Raw genomic sequence first — 18,112 nt, forward strand, 5'->3', positions numbered from 1 at the left:
TGTTAATCCTAGGGTCACTGGATCAGTTTTATTAGACAAGAATTCAGCCACTCTTCAACCCGAAATCAAAACCAAACAATAGAAATAATAAACTGAAAAACAAGAACATAATTTAAAGGAATGAAAACAGAAATGAAACAATCAAACCATAAGAAGAAACAAGCGATCTATCCTAGTTTGGATTGCACCAGTTGCAACCCGCCATCCAACGTCCAAAATCCCCATAGAGCAATCTTTCTTTATTGATTAAACTAATCAGTACAATGACAACCCTTCTCTTTCTATACCCAAGTACAACAATCCCTTATTCCAGAAGATTACAAAGCTACCTTTATGGCCTTTCTCTCATAATGAAATTGCTCTCAATAACAATAGAAATAAGAAGATGATTGATCACTCTCTTTCCTCTCTATCCCACTAGAGTACAATCTTCTTGGAGATTACAAAGAACTTTCTTGGACACAAGTCTTTCCTCTCACACACTGCACTTTGAACATAGAGAATGAGAATGAATTATGTCGCACACACACCCCATGCCCTCTATTTATAGAGTAGGCAAATATCCCAATGAAGACATAAACATATTTATAGTTTAACCCCTCCCCCCCCCCCCCCCCTCCCCAAAAAAACTATCACTAATTATAGATTGAGATATAAACTCCTATTTAATTCTTCATTGGCCCTCAAGTGCACTGCTTTCATTGATCTTGACAATTTTTAACAATAATGTGCTATTTAAAAAAAAACCCCAAGCAAAGAAATTTTGTTCAAATCAGATGGTACTTTGGACATACAAGGCTATACAAATGCAGATTATGCTGGATCTTTAATTGATAAAAGGTCTACTACTGGATATTGTGTGTTTTTAGGTGGAAACTTGGTCTCTTGGCAAAGTAAGAAGCAAGGTATAGTGGCAAGGTCAAGTGCTGAAGCTAAATTCATGGCTATGGCACTCGGTCTATGTGAATTGCTATGGTTAAGAATTATTCTAGAAGATTTAGAATTTTCTATTAGTGGGCCAATTAGGTTATTTTGTGATAACCAATCAGCCATAAGCATTGCTCATAATCCTGTGCAGCATGATAGGACTAAGCACATTGAGATTGACTATCATTTTATAAAGGAGAAGCTTGAGAAATGTATGATTCAAATACCCCATGTTCCATCTGAGAAATAAGTGGTTGATCTTCTAACAAAAGGGTTGGCTATTAGAAGATTTGAAGGCCTAACATGCAAGCTGGGAATGATTGATATTCATTCACCAGCTTGACAGAGAGTGTTGATTCCTGTGTGAAATTCAAGAGAAAGCATGACTAGTTCTAGAATGTTGAGTTTTTTTAGAAGTTTTTAAATTCTATTTTGGATAGTTTCCTTTCCTAATTCCAATTTAGGATACTTTCCTAATGTGTGTGGTTGTAAACCTCCCCAAGTTGTAAATACTAAACCCTATAACTAGGGTTGTATGTTAATGAAATTCTACAAGGTTTTCGTTCATTCTTACAGCAAGGTATTATTTTAAATTTTGTACATTTAAGATTTTAAGTTTGCAATTTTTATTCTTTATTTTTTATTTTGTAATAAAAAATGACACCATGTTGGGCCAGCCGACCCATTTGGGTTGCTATTATGAGTTGGCAATGAACATAAAGGGGATTAAGGTTGAATGGCAATGATGACTGTCCAAATCTAGTTTAGTTAAATATCCCGGTAAGAAAGTAAAGAAGAAAGTTTAGGCTATAACTTGGGCTCAGGCAAGGATTTAAGGTTGTTTTGGTACCAATTGATGTAGAACATGATCAGACAAAAACTCACAAGGACAATGGGAACCAATCTCAAGCCTAAACACTAAGAACTAGTCCCAATTTTGCTTATAAATTCAAAAATTAATCCCTAGCAAAAAAAAAAAAAATCAATAATCAATCCAAGACTGCCTTTGAGAATACATTAAGAAAATGTTTATTTAAATTCCATTTAGTAAAAGGAAATAATTAAAATTAAGGAAATGAAAGGCTAATTAGAAAATACAATTAAATTACCAACGTTCTAATTTCCTAATTTATGCCTTGTTTAGATTTTCCTAAAATGTTAAGAGTAAACTTTACTAAAAATCCCAAATTCCTAGTCTTAGGTCCTCCATCACCTCTCTACAATGCCAACAGGTTTGTTAGCATGGATAAGAAGAGAGGGTTCTATGCTTCTGGCTTCAAAGGAAGCTTTGTGGAATCAAAATCCAAACTGCTCTATGTTAAGGATAGTGAGGGTGGTATGTACCGAATTTTTCAGGTCAGTTAATGCCACTAGAATAATTAACCATATCAGTAAGTTGTTCCTTGATATAGTTTCAATTTTATCAGATGTCCTAGAAGGACAAAAGTTGTAGCTTGATAGAGAAGAGAATTCTAAGAAGATTAGGCATTTAGGGTAATTGTGGATTTTGCAAAGGCTTTTTTCAGATAAGTCTTGGAGACCTACCCTTCTATGTTGGTCCATTCTTAGAAGGTGGTTGGGAGAATTGAGAGAAAACCCCAGAATAGCCTTATTCTGTTGGATTGCTGCCCACATACCCATTTTTATTTATGACAATTCACATAGGAGGCAGTAGTGGCACTTGGAATACATAGCTACATTGGAAGGTATAGTCCATGATTAGTTGCATATCCCAAATGAATTTGATAATGGAATTGAAATAAAAATACTACGCTTGGTGGCTAGAATTTTAGAGAACTAGATCTGATGACCATGCTGAACGAGTATGTGTATAAAAAGAAGACTAATAGACACACATAAAGAAAAGAGACAACAGAGGGTGATAAGAAACCATTCAAGTTATTTGTGTATCAGGCCCCCATATTGCAGTGGAAACTTAACTGTTCGCATCATTAGTAGGTTATTTTGTTAATTTATGAACTTGTACTAACATCAAGGTGAACAATACTTTTCAACTATTCTTCACGTGATTTCTCAGAGACTGCATGTGATAATTATGACAAGAGTTGGAAATGTGATTTCAAGTGATTAAAATCAGGAAGCACCAGAAGAAGTCAAGAAAGATTCCAAGAGCCTTGCTCAAAGATGCATACAGAGATGTAGACAACATATCGCACTAGCAAAAACCAAACCATCTCAAGAGATAAAAATGTCAAAACACACCCTGGGGTCAGGGAGGGGGGGGGGGGGGGGGGGAGTTGGATTGTGGGAGGGAGGGAGGGGGGAGAGAGAGAGAGAGAGACCTTTGAAGCAATCTGCTTCATCATCACAGTATTCAGGAATAGCCTGAGTTTTATAGCTTAACCATGGCATCTTGATGTGTTCGATACCGGAAATAGATGAACTGAATTAGTATCTAGACAGAAATTAAGGTTCTGCAGAAAATGAGAGATGTAAATTTCCCTTGGCATCATGAGATATTCCTGTAAATTATGCATAAGGTAGACTCATTTGAACACTAGCACAAAACCTAGAGCCTTTTGCTTAACATCCTAACATGATTAGAAAATCACTGTTGCATAATTATACTTGTAGAAGGATACAAAAGTATCAAGAATCACACATCCTCCAGCATCTACAAGCCATGGTAGATTTGCCCTAATTTTTGCCCAATCCAAGCTGCTCACAAGTATGCTGCAGATATAAAACACATGGTTATCATAAGAACCTGAATAAGAGAAACATATGATAACCAGGAAAACTAGAAATGTATAACTTGAAAAAAAAAAAAAAACTGAATTGAGATACTACAAACTATCTTCTTATGAAATAATTTTTTTTAAATATAAACAATTGACATTACAATAATCCCACGTGGTTTAAATGTCATGAATTTAACTGTGTTGTTAGACTACATGATCTGGCAACATAGCAGCATTAACCATAGATGGGCTACCATATCAGCCTCCCCAGATCAAAATGGTATAAGTTTGCACTAACAAGGAGCAGAGAACAAAGAATAAAAGGTCTAGAAGATTTATGATGGGTAACAATGTCTTTGTAGTCTTCACTAGAGAAAAAATGGAATAAGAGAAGGCAATCATCCTAAAAAACATTGTTTGAAGGCTATCACATGTGGAACATAAGAGATAGAAGAAGACAATAAGAATTTTGGAATAAAAGAGGAGAAGAAGACGTTTAGGTATACAAGAAGACCTGAGAAATTTCTGAGAGGGGAAATCATTAATTTGTATTCAATGTCAACCAAAAGCTTAATCTTTGGTTACGTTGTAAGCCTATTCATGGGCTGAAATCCCAACTAAAAGATAAGTACCATAGTTATAATTATGACAACAAAATAAATAATAGATAAAATCTAAAATTTAAATAAAATCCAAATAAAACCTAAACCCTAATATCAAACATTAAAATTTAATAATCCTAATTTCTCATCACTATCGCTGCAATATCGGCTTTTCATTTGTCTAGAATCATGTTTGTTTTATTTGATTTGACAAGTTTTACACCAGTTGTTGGCTACCTAACACAATCTCCTTAAGTTGGTAGAGGAAGACCAAAAAAACTTAGTGGGAGACAGATAGATTTGATACCAAATCTATGGGCCTTACAGAAGATATTGCAATGGATATAAGTGAATGGAAATCTAGAACTCATGTATCCAACCCCACATAATGGGATAAAGGTTTGTTGTGCTATTGTTGTTTATCCCTACAACATCGGGTTGAAAGAAAGAGACAAAAAGGAGGAAAGGGAAGAACACATGAGAAGAGGAATTACTAGCACTTTGTCCTTCTCAAGAACAATGAGTGGAAACTTTAGGAAATAATAGAAGAGATTCATCTCTGTGCCTTGAACATTTTTTTTTTTTACTTTGTTTCTCTAGGGAGAAAGGTGGGTGTGTTTAGTAATAATGTCAGGTATCCATGGGCATTACTAAAATACATCTTTTTTTCATTTTCAAAAGCTAAATAACTCAGTCTCTACTCATATTTACATAATCATTACAATATTCCTTCAAGTTTTCCAAATTCCTACGCTTGATATGCAAAATTGTAAGAAGGGACTAAACTACATAAATATGCAGGTATATTATCCAAGCATGTCTATGGCCACGTCACTACTTATCTTTATGGGGGTTGAAGTTTCAAATTGTTGAATTATTAATCATTATCTCAGCTAAAAGTTTAAATTAGTAGATAGAGGGTTAACTTATATTTTACACTATTATTTTTAGTCTCAACGTGCCCTGTCACGTGTGGCCAGACTTTGTTGCATAATTGGTCCAAAGAAAGGGAGCTACTTAAATATCGAGTTGGTGGTGAGGTTTAAAATCAAGACCTTCACTTGCTCTAATACCATGCTAAATTGTTAACCACCATCTTATCTAAGGTTATCTCCAACAACTCCCTAAACCGATCGCCATCGCCAAAATTTAGGGAACCAACCCCAAAATCATGCTCCAACAGCCCTTGCCATCGCCAAATTGATTCGCTAAATTTCTGGCGAAGCTAAAATGGGTCTCTAACTGTGGCAATCGAAATCTTCAAGTTCAACATCGCCATTTCTTCCCCCTCGCCCCCCCTAACAACGGCCATCAATGCCGAAAAAGGACGACATTGGCCAGAGAAGAGAAGGATCGGTTGGAGAAGAAAGGTGCAAGGGCAGTGGAAGACAAATTGACTGCTAGATCCGGCGGTTGTAGCAACCAACAGAGGTTGCGACGACTAGCGGAACAACCGACAGCTGCAACCAGTGGAATAACCAACTGCGGCGACTCCATGAATGACTGGCGGCTTGCATAATGGCTACGACGACTCCATGATCGGGTACAACAAGAACAAGTGGGTTGTGATTTTTTCCTGAATTTTTTATTTATTATTTTGTGTGTGTGTATTTGATTTATTAATTTTTTTTGATAATTTTGTGAATTTTTTATTTATTATTTTTTGAATATGTGTATCTGATTATTGATTATGTATATGTGTGTATCTGATTATTTTGTGTATTTGATTATTAATAATATGTGGTGAAAATTATATGTAAGGTAAAATAAATAAAATTGAAGTTTATTAATAAATAAATGAAATAGGGAGTTAAATAGAGAAAAGAATAGGGAGTGTTGTTGGAGCAGACACAATTTTTGAGACAAAATTAGAATAGGGAATGAATTGTTTATAATATAATAGGGATTGGGATAGGAAAGCTTGTTGGAGATAGCCTAAAAGCTTAAGTTGGTAAATAGTGGATTAACTTTATATTTTAAATTATTATTTTTTACTCTCAACACAAACATTTCATGTACCAGTAGAACCTTGCCATTTGTGCCATCAAGATTTATTATTCTATAGCAAAATAAAAGGCCGAATAGACTAATATATCCTGAACTTAGGGTCAATTTTCAATTTTATCTAGTTTTGATCTTTGCTTCAATTTTGTCATCGAACTTTCACTTTTGTTTCAATTTTATCCTTGATCCAGCAAGCGTGTGTCCTACCTTACGTGGCGGCTAATGTGGTGTGTTGACGTGTCCAATAATGGACACGTCAACAAAACGACACCGTTTTTGGGTCATATCATGGATTTGCTAAGCCAAATCCGCTCATGGATCTAAAAATGGATTGGGTCAAATCAGTCCAGATCTGACCCATTAGGTCAACCCAACAACTTAATGGGTTGACCCGCCTTCTTCCCCAAAATCAGCTAGGGTTTGCTTCATCCCTGCGTCGCCACCACTATTTTCCTCCTTCATCGCCATCGGTTGCCTCCTTCTACCTCTCTTTTCATCTAATCGTTGTTGGCCACTCCATCTTCCTCACCAATATCATTGTCGACAGCTAGAGTCACCGGCTTGCTCCCATTAATGGCGGCCACAGAGGCTGCCGATCTGAACAAGAAGAAGGAGGGGAGAAGACCAGAGGTTGAACGATTCAACCAATTGAGAGGACAATGCTATGGCCAACAACGCAACGGCCACGATCATGATGACGCAATGGCCACAATCACTAGAATGTCGCCCACTGCCATGGCCGGATCCGTAACTTTCACGTCGCCCCGTGTTTGCTAGTAACACCATCTCCATCAATTTCCTTCAGTCTTCATCATCTCCATGGCGAACCCACGAGGAGAAGGCGACCTCATTTACAGTGTGCGAGTCCCATCGCTAGTCAGTCACGAAAACCATGATAGTGACCCACGATGGAGAAGACAACAAAGCCCATGGGCATAGCTGATTTCAAGCCTTAGTTGACAACGCCGACCCACGCTCGCCCGTGACACGAATGGCGGCAACATACGTGGCAGCTGGCAACAGCTTTGGCCATGGCTGGTTAGATGGCATCGTTTTGCTGACTTGTCCATTATTGGACACATTAGCAACCACGTAAGGTAGGACACACGCTTGCTGGATCAAGGATAAAATTGAAACAAAAGTGAAAGTTCGATGGCCAAATTGAATCAAAGGTCAAAACTGGATAAAATTAAAAATTGACCCTAAATTCATAATATATTAGTCTATTCGACCCAAAATAAAATATGAAAGGTTCCAATGACACAAATGAAAAACTCTCTGGATAATCATACCAATAGCATGGGATCAAATCTTGCCTTTGCCAAATTTAACACCTCGGATTTGTATTCTTTTGGAATAGTAACCCATTTGTATTGATAAGAGGTGACTTCAATCTACATGGGCTGCCTACCACTAGACCATGAAACGCCAACCCACATTTTACCCATAACAGTATATAATAAAGTAAATACATAAATAAGAGGCACAATGAAAGGAAAGGTGAACTAAATTAGCAATATAAGTAGAAACTTTTAAAGAAATGCAGCTGTCATTCATTTCACCTTGCTACATAAGTTGTATTCCCAACCAGAGCAAACACAAACATTAATGGATTAAGCCCCTGCATATGAAGAGAAAATTTATATAAATAATAAAGACAAAGTGCAACTGATTTAAGTGGATAGATACATGCTGAAAATGCATCCACGCACAAAAGAATACTCCCAAAATAGAGCCGTTATATGACCAAAAACCTTTTCCCTCAGACTTTACTAGGAGAGGATGATGTAGTCCCCATAATGAAGGGCAGAATGAAATACAGGTTTAAGCTCTGGAATTATATCCATAAAGCAATGGACCTGTCTGTCAACTCCTAATTTTTTACTTATATATTTCGGGACTCAACATCAAAGAAGAAATGCTTACCTCAACTTTCCCCCTTCTAATCTGCATATCAAGAATCAATCACAAGTTAGCATCAGTTGTTTACAGATTTGATCTATTAAATATAAGAATAAATAGTTCAGTTTGAAATAAATCATCAACAATTAAAGGTTTGAGAAACAATACAAGCAATTAAAAAGCATAAAAAAGTAGGCAAATTATATCTGATATGCCTGTCCTCCTTTCCAAAACATAATTGACAAATGAGCAATTTCTTTTCTCAAAATTAAGCACAAAAAATCCCAGTACAGATATATCCAGTGTCATTGTTGGAAACAATAAGAACTTCAAGCTGGAGTATCTAAATAAAAATCAATTTGACAAGGAAATCCTCACATTTAGGCAAATTTGCGGAAGTCTTCCACCCATGTAAATGGCTGCCATTCCCCAACCGAGATATGTCCCTATAGCACTACTCCCTGCATCTGCCGTGTCTTGCATTAAATCACTGCTTACCTGTAATTCCAGTGATCAAACCCAGCAAAGGACTATTGGCTTCCCAATGTATTGATCTTATAATTTTCTGTGCGCTTTTGAGTACAATTTAGCAGGGAAGGCAAGATGAGAGGGGAAATTGAGGTTGAGCTAACCAGCAATGGTTCAAGACAGCAGTTTATCCTAGGAACAATAAATTTTCCCCCATGCATCCAGGTAGTGAAACTAATAGGTCAATTGCAACTCAACTGTAATCAAAGCCAAATAAATACTGAGATACTCAACTAACTGTAATCAAAGCCAAACTAAAGGATCTTTCTCCATACAGCATTATCAAGAGTCACTGTCTCAAACAAATAATAAGGGTAACACAACAACACAACAGAACCTTATTTCTACTTGGTGGGGTTGACAACATGGCTCTACCTCACTAATCATTTCTATTTATAACCACATCTTCTGAAGGCTCATAGCTCAAGTCATGGCTAAGAGTTTTCCACCAAGTTTTTCTTGGTTTTCCTCTACCTCTTTCCCTACCAACTTCTTCCCTACCATTTATTAGTCTTCTTCTGCCACGCTCAAACTATCCTAGCTGTCTTTCACTCATCTTATCCTTAATAGGAGCCACGCTAACCACATTACGGATAACCTAATTTCTAAGTCTATCTTTTCTAGTATAGCCACATATTTACCATGACATCCTCATTTCAGTTAGCTCATATTTTGAACATATAGACTCTTTTTTTTTTTTTTTTTTTTTTTGAGGATAAGATGATATATTGATGCTTTTACCCAACATTTTGTCCCATACAATAGAATTGGTCCTATAACAAAACTTTTAGATTCAAAGGGATTTTACAATGGCATAACAATCCAGAAACCCTCTCCATTTTCACCATCTTGTCTTAATTACATGTATAACATCCTTAATAATCTCCTCATCTTTCAGATAATAAACCAGAAACATTTTTGAACAGAATAGACCATGTTGCTTTCAGACTGACATTTTACGTATTTACAATTACCAAGAAAATCAAACTTGCAATGTTTACCTGCAAAAGCTTTCTTCCCACTCGTATTACAATGGGCTTTTCAAAGGCCATCTTAAGCCCATTGCTTTCTTTGAGGTGCACATTCAAAGTGCCAATAACAAACATGGCAGCAGAGAACTTTACACAAAACAGTCAAAAGATTAATTTCCACGACAACAGTAATACTAAAAAGAATTATGTTTTGAGAGATGAACATCCTCAGAAATAGTTGCATGCAACTCACCACACACAGCATGTTTTTGGCAATTGGAGGTGTAGACTGGGTAGATGTATTTCCACCAAGCAAGGGCTCTTCTAGAGAATTCCGAAGATCAAATGCTGTTGGAGTTCTTCGCTGTGCCAAAAATGATCCAACTGTAGGAGTATGACTCCTTGAAAGAGATCTGGCTGACCTATTAGATTCAAAAACAAAATACTTTCACTTGACGTGCTAGTTTACATCTCCAAGACAAATATCCTGTGAACATATTTATTCTAAATATCATCTAACATTCTCAAAGAACATTATCAAAATTCTTGCCGCCAGCTAAAATTATGTTAAATTCTCTAATAGACTATGCCAATTGATTAAATTGAGCATAATCGAATAGACATTCATCTAATTACAATGTTCAAACAAAATGTTGATGCATGTAACCCTCAACTGAATTTGAGTCCTTCACACTTTTATCCCATCTGCCAGAAATTTTACTAAAGAAATGGGGAAAAATGAATGAATAAGAACAAGAATCTATAATGAAAAACATGTTGAAAAATGCACATATACAACAACTCAAAAAGAAGCCAGCTCAAAGCAAAAAAGAAGTGTTAAATAATGATAACAAACAAAGTTAAAGAATTGTAATAACACAAATGCTTCTGCAGATTTCATCCATGGACTTCATAAAGGAATTCTAAAAAGATACAGAAGAAAGAGATTTTGTTGGATTACAATTATATAAAATGGTTATAGTTGTCATAGTAACTTTTGATGTAAAATATCAACGTGACACATGAAACATTCAAGTGGTGAATAGCTAACCACCATCTCATCTAAAAACTTAAGCTGTTAGATAAAGGGTTAACTTTATCTTTTATATTATTGTTTAACTCTCAACACACTCTCTCACGTGTGGCCAAACTTCACTGTGCAACTGGTCCAACAATGTGCAACAATTTAAATATTGAGTTGGCAGTGAGGATTGAACCCATGACCTTTGCCTACTTTGATAGCATGTTGAATAACTAACTACCGTCTCTTCTAAAATTTTAAGTTGTTAGATAATAGATTGAGGGTTAATTTTATCTTTTATATTATTATTTTTATGAGAAAATAATTATGAGAGAAAAACCTAAGAGATTAGCCTCTCTTAGTTTGTTATTTCTAATAGGCATAATGGGCCTTAAACACCTACGGGCTTAATCTAATTACAAATAAAACACACACATACAATAATTACAATATATACAATTATACTAATAATTCTAACACTACCCCTCAAGCTGGAGCATAGATATCATATGCACCAAGTTTGCTACAAATATATTCCACTCGAGGACAATTTAGAGACTTGGTGAAGACATTTGCAAGTTGATTATTGGAGTTAACAAACTCTATAACAATAATAACTTCAACCAGCTTTTTTCTAATAAAGTGACAGTAGATTTCAATATGCTTAGTCCGCTCATGGAACATTGGATTGGAAGCAATATGTAAGGTAACCTGATTATCACAAACAAGCTTCATGGGGGACACTTCACAAAACTTGAGTTCCTACAGGAATTGTTTAAGTCAGATGAGCTCACAAGTTGCATTAGCCATAGCCCGATACTCTGCCTCTACACTAGATCTAGCTATTACATTTTATTTCTTACTTTTCCAAGAAAATAGATTTCCTCCCACAAGAACACAATATCCAGAGGTTGACCGACGATCAGAAGGAGATCTTGCCCAATCTGCATTTGCATAACAACAAATATCCATGTGTCCCTTATTCTCATAGAGTAGCCCTTTACCTAGTGCTCTTTTGATATATCTTAAAATCCAGATAACAACATCCCAGTGAGAATCACATAGAGAACTGAGGAACTAACTAACTACACTCACCGCAAAAGCAATATCGGGACGAGACTATGAGATAGTTAAACTTCCCTACCAGTCTCCAATACCTTCCAGGATCTGAATAAAGCTCCCCCTATGCCGGCAAGAGTCAGACATTCGGATCCATTAGGGTGTCAATTGGTTTGCAGTTCACTATACTGATTTCTTTTAAGATGTCAAGAGCATACTTCCTCTGAGAAATTGAGATACCATCTCCTGATTGAGCAATTTCAATACCCAAGAAATACCAAAGTCGGCCTAGGTCTTTGGTCTGAAAGTGCTGATGTAGATGTTCCTTTAGCTTCTGTATTCCAACCCAATCACTCCTTGTGATAACAATGTCATCTACATAAATAAGAAGATAGATACATAAGGAAGAAGAATGGCGATAGAAAATCGAATGATTAGCTTCACTTCGAGTGAGACCAAAGGCTTGAACCACAGTGCTAAACCTGTCAAACCACGCTTGTGGAGATTGTTTCAGACCATAGAGAGACTTCTTGAGTTTGCAGACTACATTGGACTCCCCCTGAGCAACAAAACCAGGTGGTTGCTCCATATATACCTCTTCCTGCAAATCACCATGAAGAAAGGCACTTTTAATATCGAGCTGATGGAGTGGCCAATGACACGTGGCAGCCAAAGAGAGAAAGAGGCGGATAGAGGCCATTTTCGCAATAGGAGAAAAGGTATCACTGTAATCTAGCCCATAGATCTGTGTAAAGCCTCTGGCAACCAAGCGGGCCTTAAGACATTCCATTAGGACCCACTTTGGGAGCGAATACCCACCGGCAACCAACGGGAGTCTTTCCTGGTGGTAAAGGCACCAAATCCCAAGTACCATTAGAATGTAAGGCATTAATCTCATCTAATATAACCTGGAGCCAACCAGGATGGGACAGAGTTTCACCTGTAATTTTAGGAATAGAAACAGAGGAAAGACTCAAAACAAAGGCACTATAAGGAGACAAACGGTCATAGCACAAAAAGTTATAAATAGGATGGGGATTACGAGTAGAATGTGTACCTTTGCGAAAAGCAACAGAGATATTGACGGGCTCAAGATCTAAAGCAAGAGGGACCACAGACGGAGAGAGCGAGTTAGGAGAGTCTTGGGTTGGAGGAATGCTAGGCCGGTAGTGGGATGAGGACAACGGTGATATGTAAGAAGTGGATGATCCATGGAAGGTGGACTGGAAAATGGTAGGGTAGGTGCCACAGAGGAAAAGACAGACGTACCTGATGAGAACAATGGAAGAAAAGAAAAGGAACAGGTAAAACCTGGTGAAGAGTCTGTGAATCAGGCTGAGCAACGGGAAAAAAAAAAAAAGACTGTTGTTCAAAGAATGTGACATCAGTAGACATAAGATAGCGGTTCTGTGAGAAGTTGAAGGTAGAACTCCAACATGAAAAGCCAGCTTAACAGGTGGAGGGATCCTCCTCCTTATATATAGCTCAAGTCTCCCTTGCTAAGGCGATGTGGGATTCTCACACTCCCCCCCCATGCCGAATCTTCTCCAGTAACTGATACATGCTCAGGTGATCAGCAGGATACTGGTCCATAACCACGACCGAGGCTAGTCCCCCAGCCAAGGGTTGGCTCTGATACTATCTCTTGATTAAGCAACTTCAATACCCAAGAAATACCGAAGTCGGCCTAGGTCTTTGGTCTGAAAGTCTTGATGTAGATGTTCCTTCAGCTTCTGTATTCCAACCTGATCACTCCTTATGATAACAATGTCATCTACATAAACAACAAGGTAGATACATAAGGAAGAAGAATGGCGATAGAAAACCGAATGATCAGCCTCACTTCGAGTGAGGCCAAAGGCTTGAACCACAATGTTGAACCTGTCAAACCACACCTATGGAGATTGTTTTAGACTATAGAGAGACTTCTTAAGTTTGCAGACTACATTGGACTCCCCCTGAGCAACAAAACCAAGTGGTTGCTCCATATATACCTCTTCTTGCAAATCACCATGAAGAAAGGCATTTTTAATATCAAACTGATAGAGTGGCCAATGACGCGCAGCAGCCAGAGAGAGAAAGAGGTGAACAAAGGCCATTTTCGCAACAGGAGAGAAAGTATCGTTGTAATGCAGCCCATAGATCTGTGTAAAGCCTTTGGCAACCAAGCGGGCCTTAAGATGTTCCACTTGGCCATTAGGACCCACTTTGGGAGTGAGTACCCAACGGCAACCAACGGAAATCTTTCTTGGTGGTAAAGACACCAAATCCCAAGTACCATTTGAATGTAAAGCGTTAATCTCATCTAACATAGCCTGACGCCAACCAGGATGGGACAGAGCTTCACTTGTGGTTTTAGGAATAGAAACAAAGGAAAGACTCGAAACAAAGGCACTATAAGAAGGAGACAAACAGTCATAGCATAAAAAGTTATAAATAGGATGGGGATTACGAGTAGACTGTGTACCTTTGCAAAGGGCAACAGGGAGATTGTCGGGCTCAAGATCTGGGCCAGGAGGGACCATAGACAAAGAGAGTGAGTCAGGAGAGTCCTGGGCTAAAGGAATGATGGCACCGGTAGCGGGATGAGGATGACGGTGATATGTAAGAAGTGGAGGAGTCGTGGTAGGTGAACTGGAAAACGGTAGGATAGGCGCCACAAAGGAGACAGACGGACCCGAGGAGGACAGCGGAAGAAAAGAAAAAGGAACAGGCAAAACCTAGTGAAGACTTTGTGAATCAGGCTAAGCAATCGAAAAAAAAATACTAATGTTCAAAGAATGTGACATCAGCAGACAAAAAATAGCGATGCAACTCAAAAGAGTAACACTTATAGCCTTTTTGCAACCGAGAATAGCCGAGGAAAATACACTTGAGAAATTTTGCAGCAAGCTTACCTGTCCATGTGAAAAAGAATGTACAAAACAGATACATCAAAAAACACGAAGAGGAACAGAATAAGGTGGTTATGTAGGGAACAAAAGGGAATGAGGAATTTGCTCCTGTAACGCTAAAAATGGCATGCGATTGATTAGATAACATGCAGGAGTGTCCTTGAAGTCTCAATAAGATGGTGATTCTTACGCTCAGCAACATCGTTTTATTGAGGTGTGTAAGGACAAGAGGATTGATGCAGGATGCCATTAACAGTCATAAAGGTAGTAAATGGAGAAGAAAAATACTCAAGGGCATTATCACTACGTAAGGCACGTATAGAAACTCCAAATTGTGTTTTTATTTTAGCAGTAAATGTCTGAAAAATAGAAAACAACTCGGACTGACTCTTCATAAGAAACAACCAAGTGCAACGAGAAAAGTCATCAATGAAAGTAACGAAATATGAAAAACCAAGAGTAGAATTGACGTGATTGGGCCCCCATACATAGAATGCACAAGAGAAAATGGAGCCTCAACCATATTATTAACCCGACGAGAAAAAGAATGACGAGCGTGTTTACCACGCCGACACGACTCACAATTAAACATGGACTATGACCACAAACTAGGAACTAATTTCTTCAGTTTTGAGAGGCTGGGATGACTGAGACGATAATGGAGAAGATCTGGGGAAGCGGCACTGGTGCAAGCTACCGGCGAACTAGGCACAGTAAGATGATAGTGACCCTGTAACTTACGCCCGACGCCAATCATCTGCCCCGTACCCTGGTCTTGAACATAAACAAAGGTAGGAGTAAAGATAACAGAACAATTAAGAGTTTTAGTAAGTTGGCTAACTGAAATCAAATTAAAAGGACCATCAAGAACATATAAAACAAAATTTAATGAGAAAGACGAGCTGGGTGTTGGCCGATTCCTTTAACTGCAGTTTTGGTGCTATCAGCCAGGGTAACAACAGTAGGTGAGGTATCAAAATAGGTAAGTGAGGAGAAAAGAAGTTCATTACCACACATATGGTCAATGGCGCCAGAATCTATAATCCAAGGACTAACAGATGAGCCTTGAGCAACACAAGCAACGGGATTACCAGGATGAGACTGTTGGGTGGCCTGGAACTTCAAGAAGGCATTATACTCAGCTGTAGACATAGGTACCAATTGCAAACCTGGTGGAGATTGAGTAGGACTAGGATCGCTCTGAAATACATGAGCTGCACTGGTAGATGATATAGGTGGAGCAACTAGCCGACCATGTTTCTTCTAGCATTTGTCCTCAAGATGACCCAGTTTCTTGCAAAAGGTACATTGTGGACGTGAACGATTATTATTGCGTGCTCTATTTCCTCCTACGGTGGAAACCTGAGACACAAGAGCTGAAGATTCGGTTGGAGGAACAACATGAGAAGAAGAGGACATACCATGTGCACCTGTCATATTCAACAACCTTTTGAAAGAGTCCTTCATGGTAGGGCTAGCGGAGCTGGTCAAGATTTGATGTCTGATGGCATCAAACTCTAGTTTCAAACCGGAGAGAGCAATAACCATAAAAAACTTCTCTCGTTGAGCAATTTGTTCGATGCGGGTCGTAGTGAGAGGAAGAAAAGCATCAAATTCTTGCATGAGAGCCCGAACTTGCCCTAGATAAGATTCCATGGACGACTCCTACTTGAGATTCTTGATATTAGAAACCACGGTGTACAAACGTTGGATGTCGTTTGTATAACACTCTTCAACTTCCTTCCTCACATCAACACAAGTTTCAATGGGGCGAAAGAGTTGCATGATGGACGGATCAATAAACTGGCATAGGAGGCTACATAACTGGGCATCAACTTCGCTTCTGGCACACTTTCAGCCTTTGTGGTAAGATGATCCGCTTGGCCTTACCCTTTGAACCACATTTTGACAGAGGCTGCTCATGAGAGATAATTGGCCGACCCTATCAACTTAAAAGTGGTAATATTGATTGTCTCAAGATTAGAGACAATAAAGGATTGAGAGGCAGCAGGGGCAACAAGTGTCGAAGCGAGAATAGTACCGGCAGAAACGGCATCACTAAAATCAGACATGGCGAGGGTTTCGACACCGGAAGTGGCTTGAGGGGTCATCGGCGATTAGATCTGGAGTAGCCGAAAAAGATTGGCCGGCGGACGGGCTATCACACGCTAGCGCGTGGAGACGAAGGCAGCAAGCAGCGGGGGTGCATGGGTGGTCCGGCGGCAGCGAGTCTTCGGCAGTCGGTCGATGTAGTGGCGACGAATCCGATGGTGGTGGTGGTGTTATCCAATGGTGTCCGGACATCGGGGTTCTGGTATTGGGCAGTGATGGTTAGGGTTTAACGGCTAGGGTTTTGGTCGCTGGAAAAAAATACACAGCGACAACTAGGGTTTTTTTCTCACCAGTGGCTCTGATACCATGTGAGAAGTCAGAGATAGAACTATAACCTGAAAAGCCAGCTTAACAGGTGGAGGGATCCTCCTCCTTATATATAGTCCAAGTCTCCCTTGCTGAGGCGATGTGGGATTCTCACAAGTTCAACTCAGGAGAGAAATACTTATAGCCTTTCTACAACCGGGAATAGCCGAGGAGGATACACTTGAGATATTTTGCAGCAAGCTTATCTTGTCCAGGTGAAAAACAATGCACAAAACAGATACATCCAAAAACACGAAGAGGAACAAAATAAAGCAGCTGTGTAGGGAACAAAAGGGAATGAGGAATTTGGTCCTGTAAGGTTGAAGATGGCATGCGATTTATTAGATAACATGTAGTTAGAATAGCATCTCCCCAAAATTTGGTGGGAAGATTGGCATGTAAAAGGAGTGTCCATGCAGTCTTAATAAGATGGCGATTTTTACGCTTAGTAATAGCATTTTGTTGAGGTGTGTAAGGACAAGAGGATTGATGCAGGATGCCATTAGCAGTCATAAAGGTAGTAAATTGAGAAGAAAAATACTCGAGGGCATTATCACTACGTAAGGCACGTATAGAAACTCCAAATTATGTTTTTATTTTAGCAGTAAATGTCTGAAAGATAGAAAACAACACAACTCGGGCCGACTCTTCATAAGAAACAACCAGGTGCAATGAGAAAAGTCATCAATGAAAGTAATGAAATAGGAAAAACCAATAGTAGAATTAATGCAACTGGGCCCCCATACATCAGAGTGCACAAGGGAAATGGAGCCTCAGCCCCATTATTGATCTAACGAGAAAAAGAATTACGAGCATGCTTACCACACTGACACGACTCACAATTAAACATGGATAATGATGACAAACTAGGAACTAATTTCTTCAATTTGGAGAGGTTGGGATGATTGAGACGATAGTGGAGAAGATCTGGGGAAGTGGCACTAGTGTAAGCTATTGGCGAACTAGGCACAGCAAGATGATAATGACCCTGTGACTCACGCCCAATACCAATCATCTGCCCCGTACCTTGGTCCTAAACACAAACAGAGGTAAGAGTAAAGATAACAAAACAATTAAGGGTTTT

General features: G+C 38.6%; 1 protein-coding gene across 5 annotated transcripts in view; it reads right to left on the bottom strand.

Moving 5' to 3' along the window:
• LOC127788996 (probable vacuolar amino acid transporter YPQ3) overlaps nucleotides 1-18,112 on the bottom strand; it is a 56,384-nt gene that overhangs the window by 15,557 nt on the left and 22,715 nt on the right. For 4 of the 5 annotated variants that reach the window (XM_052317719.1, XM_052317718.1, XM_052317717.1 and 1 more), the window contains exons 7-13: nucleotides 9,890-10,058; nucleotides 9,667-9,783; nucleotides 8,516-8,635; nucleotides 8,162-8,182; nucleotides 7,798-7,856; nucleotides 3,531-3,621; nucleotides 3,231-3,343 (exon numbers count right to left, since the gene is read on the bottom strand). In XM_052317719.1, the coding sequence (XP_052173679.1) occupies nucleotides 3,281-3,343; nucleotides 3,531-3,621; nucleotides 7,798-7,856; nucleotides 8,162-8,182; nucleotides 8,516-8,635; nucleotides 9,667-9,783; nucleotides 9,890-10,058 (640 nt within the window). In that variant the 3' untranslated portion in view covers nucleotides 3,231-3,280. The remainder of the gene's footprint in view (nucleotides 1-3,230; nucleotides 3,344-3,530; nucleotides 3,622-7,797; nucleotides 7,857-8,161; nucleotides 8,183-8,515; nucleotides 8,636-9,666; nucleotides 9,784-9,889; nucleotides 10,059-18,112) is intronic. The other variant, XM_052317721.1, reaches the window with a different exon arrangement.

Source organism: Diospyros lotus, chromosome 13 (genome assembly GCF_014633365.1).
Source record: "Diospyros lotus cultivar Yz01 chromosome 13, ASM1463336v1, whole genome shotgun sequence".
NCBI classification, from domain to species: Eukaryota; Viridiplantae; Streptophyta; class Magnoliopsida; order Ericales; family Ebenaceae; genus Diospyros; species Diospyros lotus.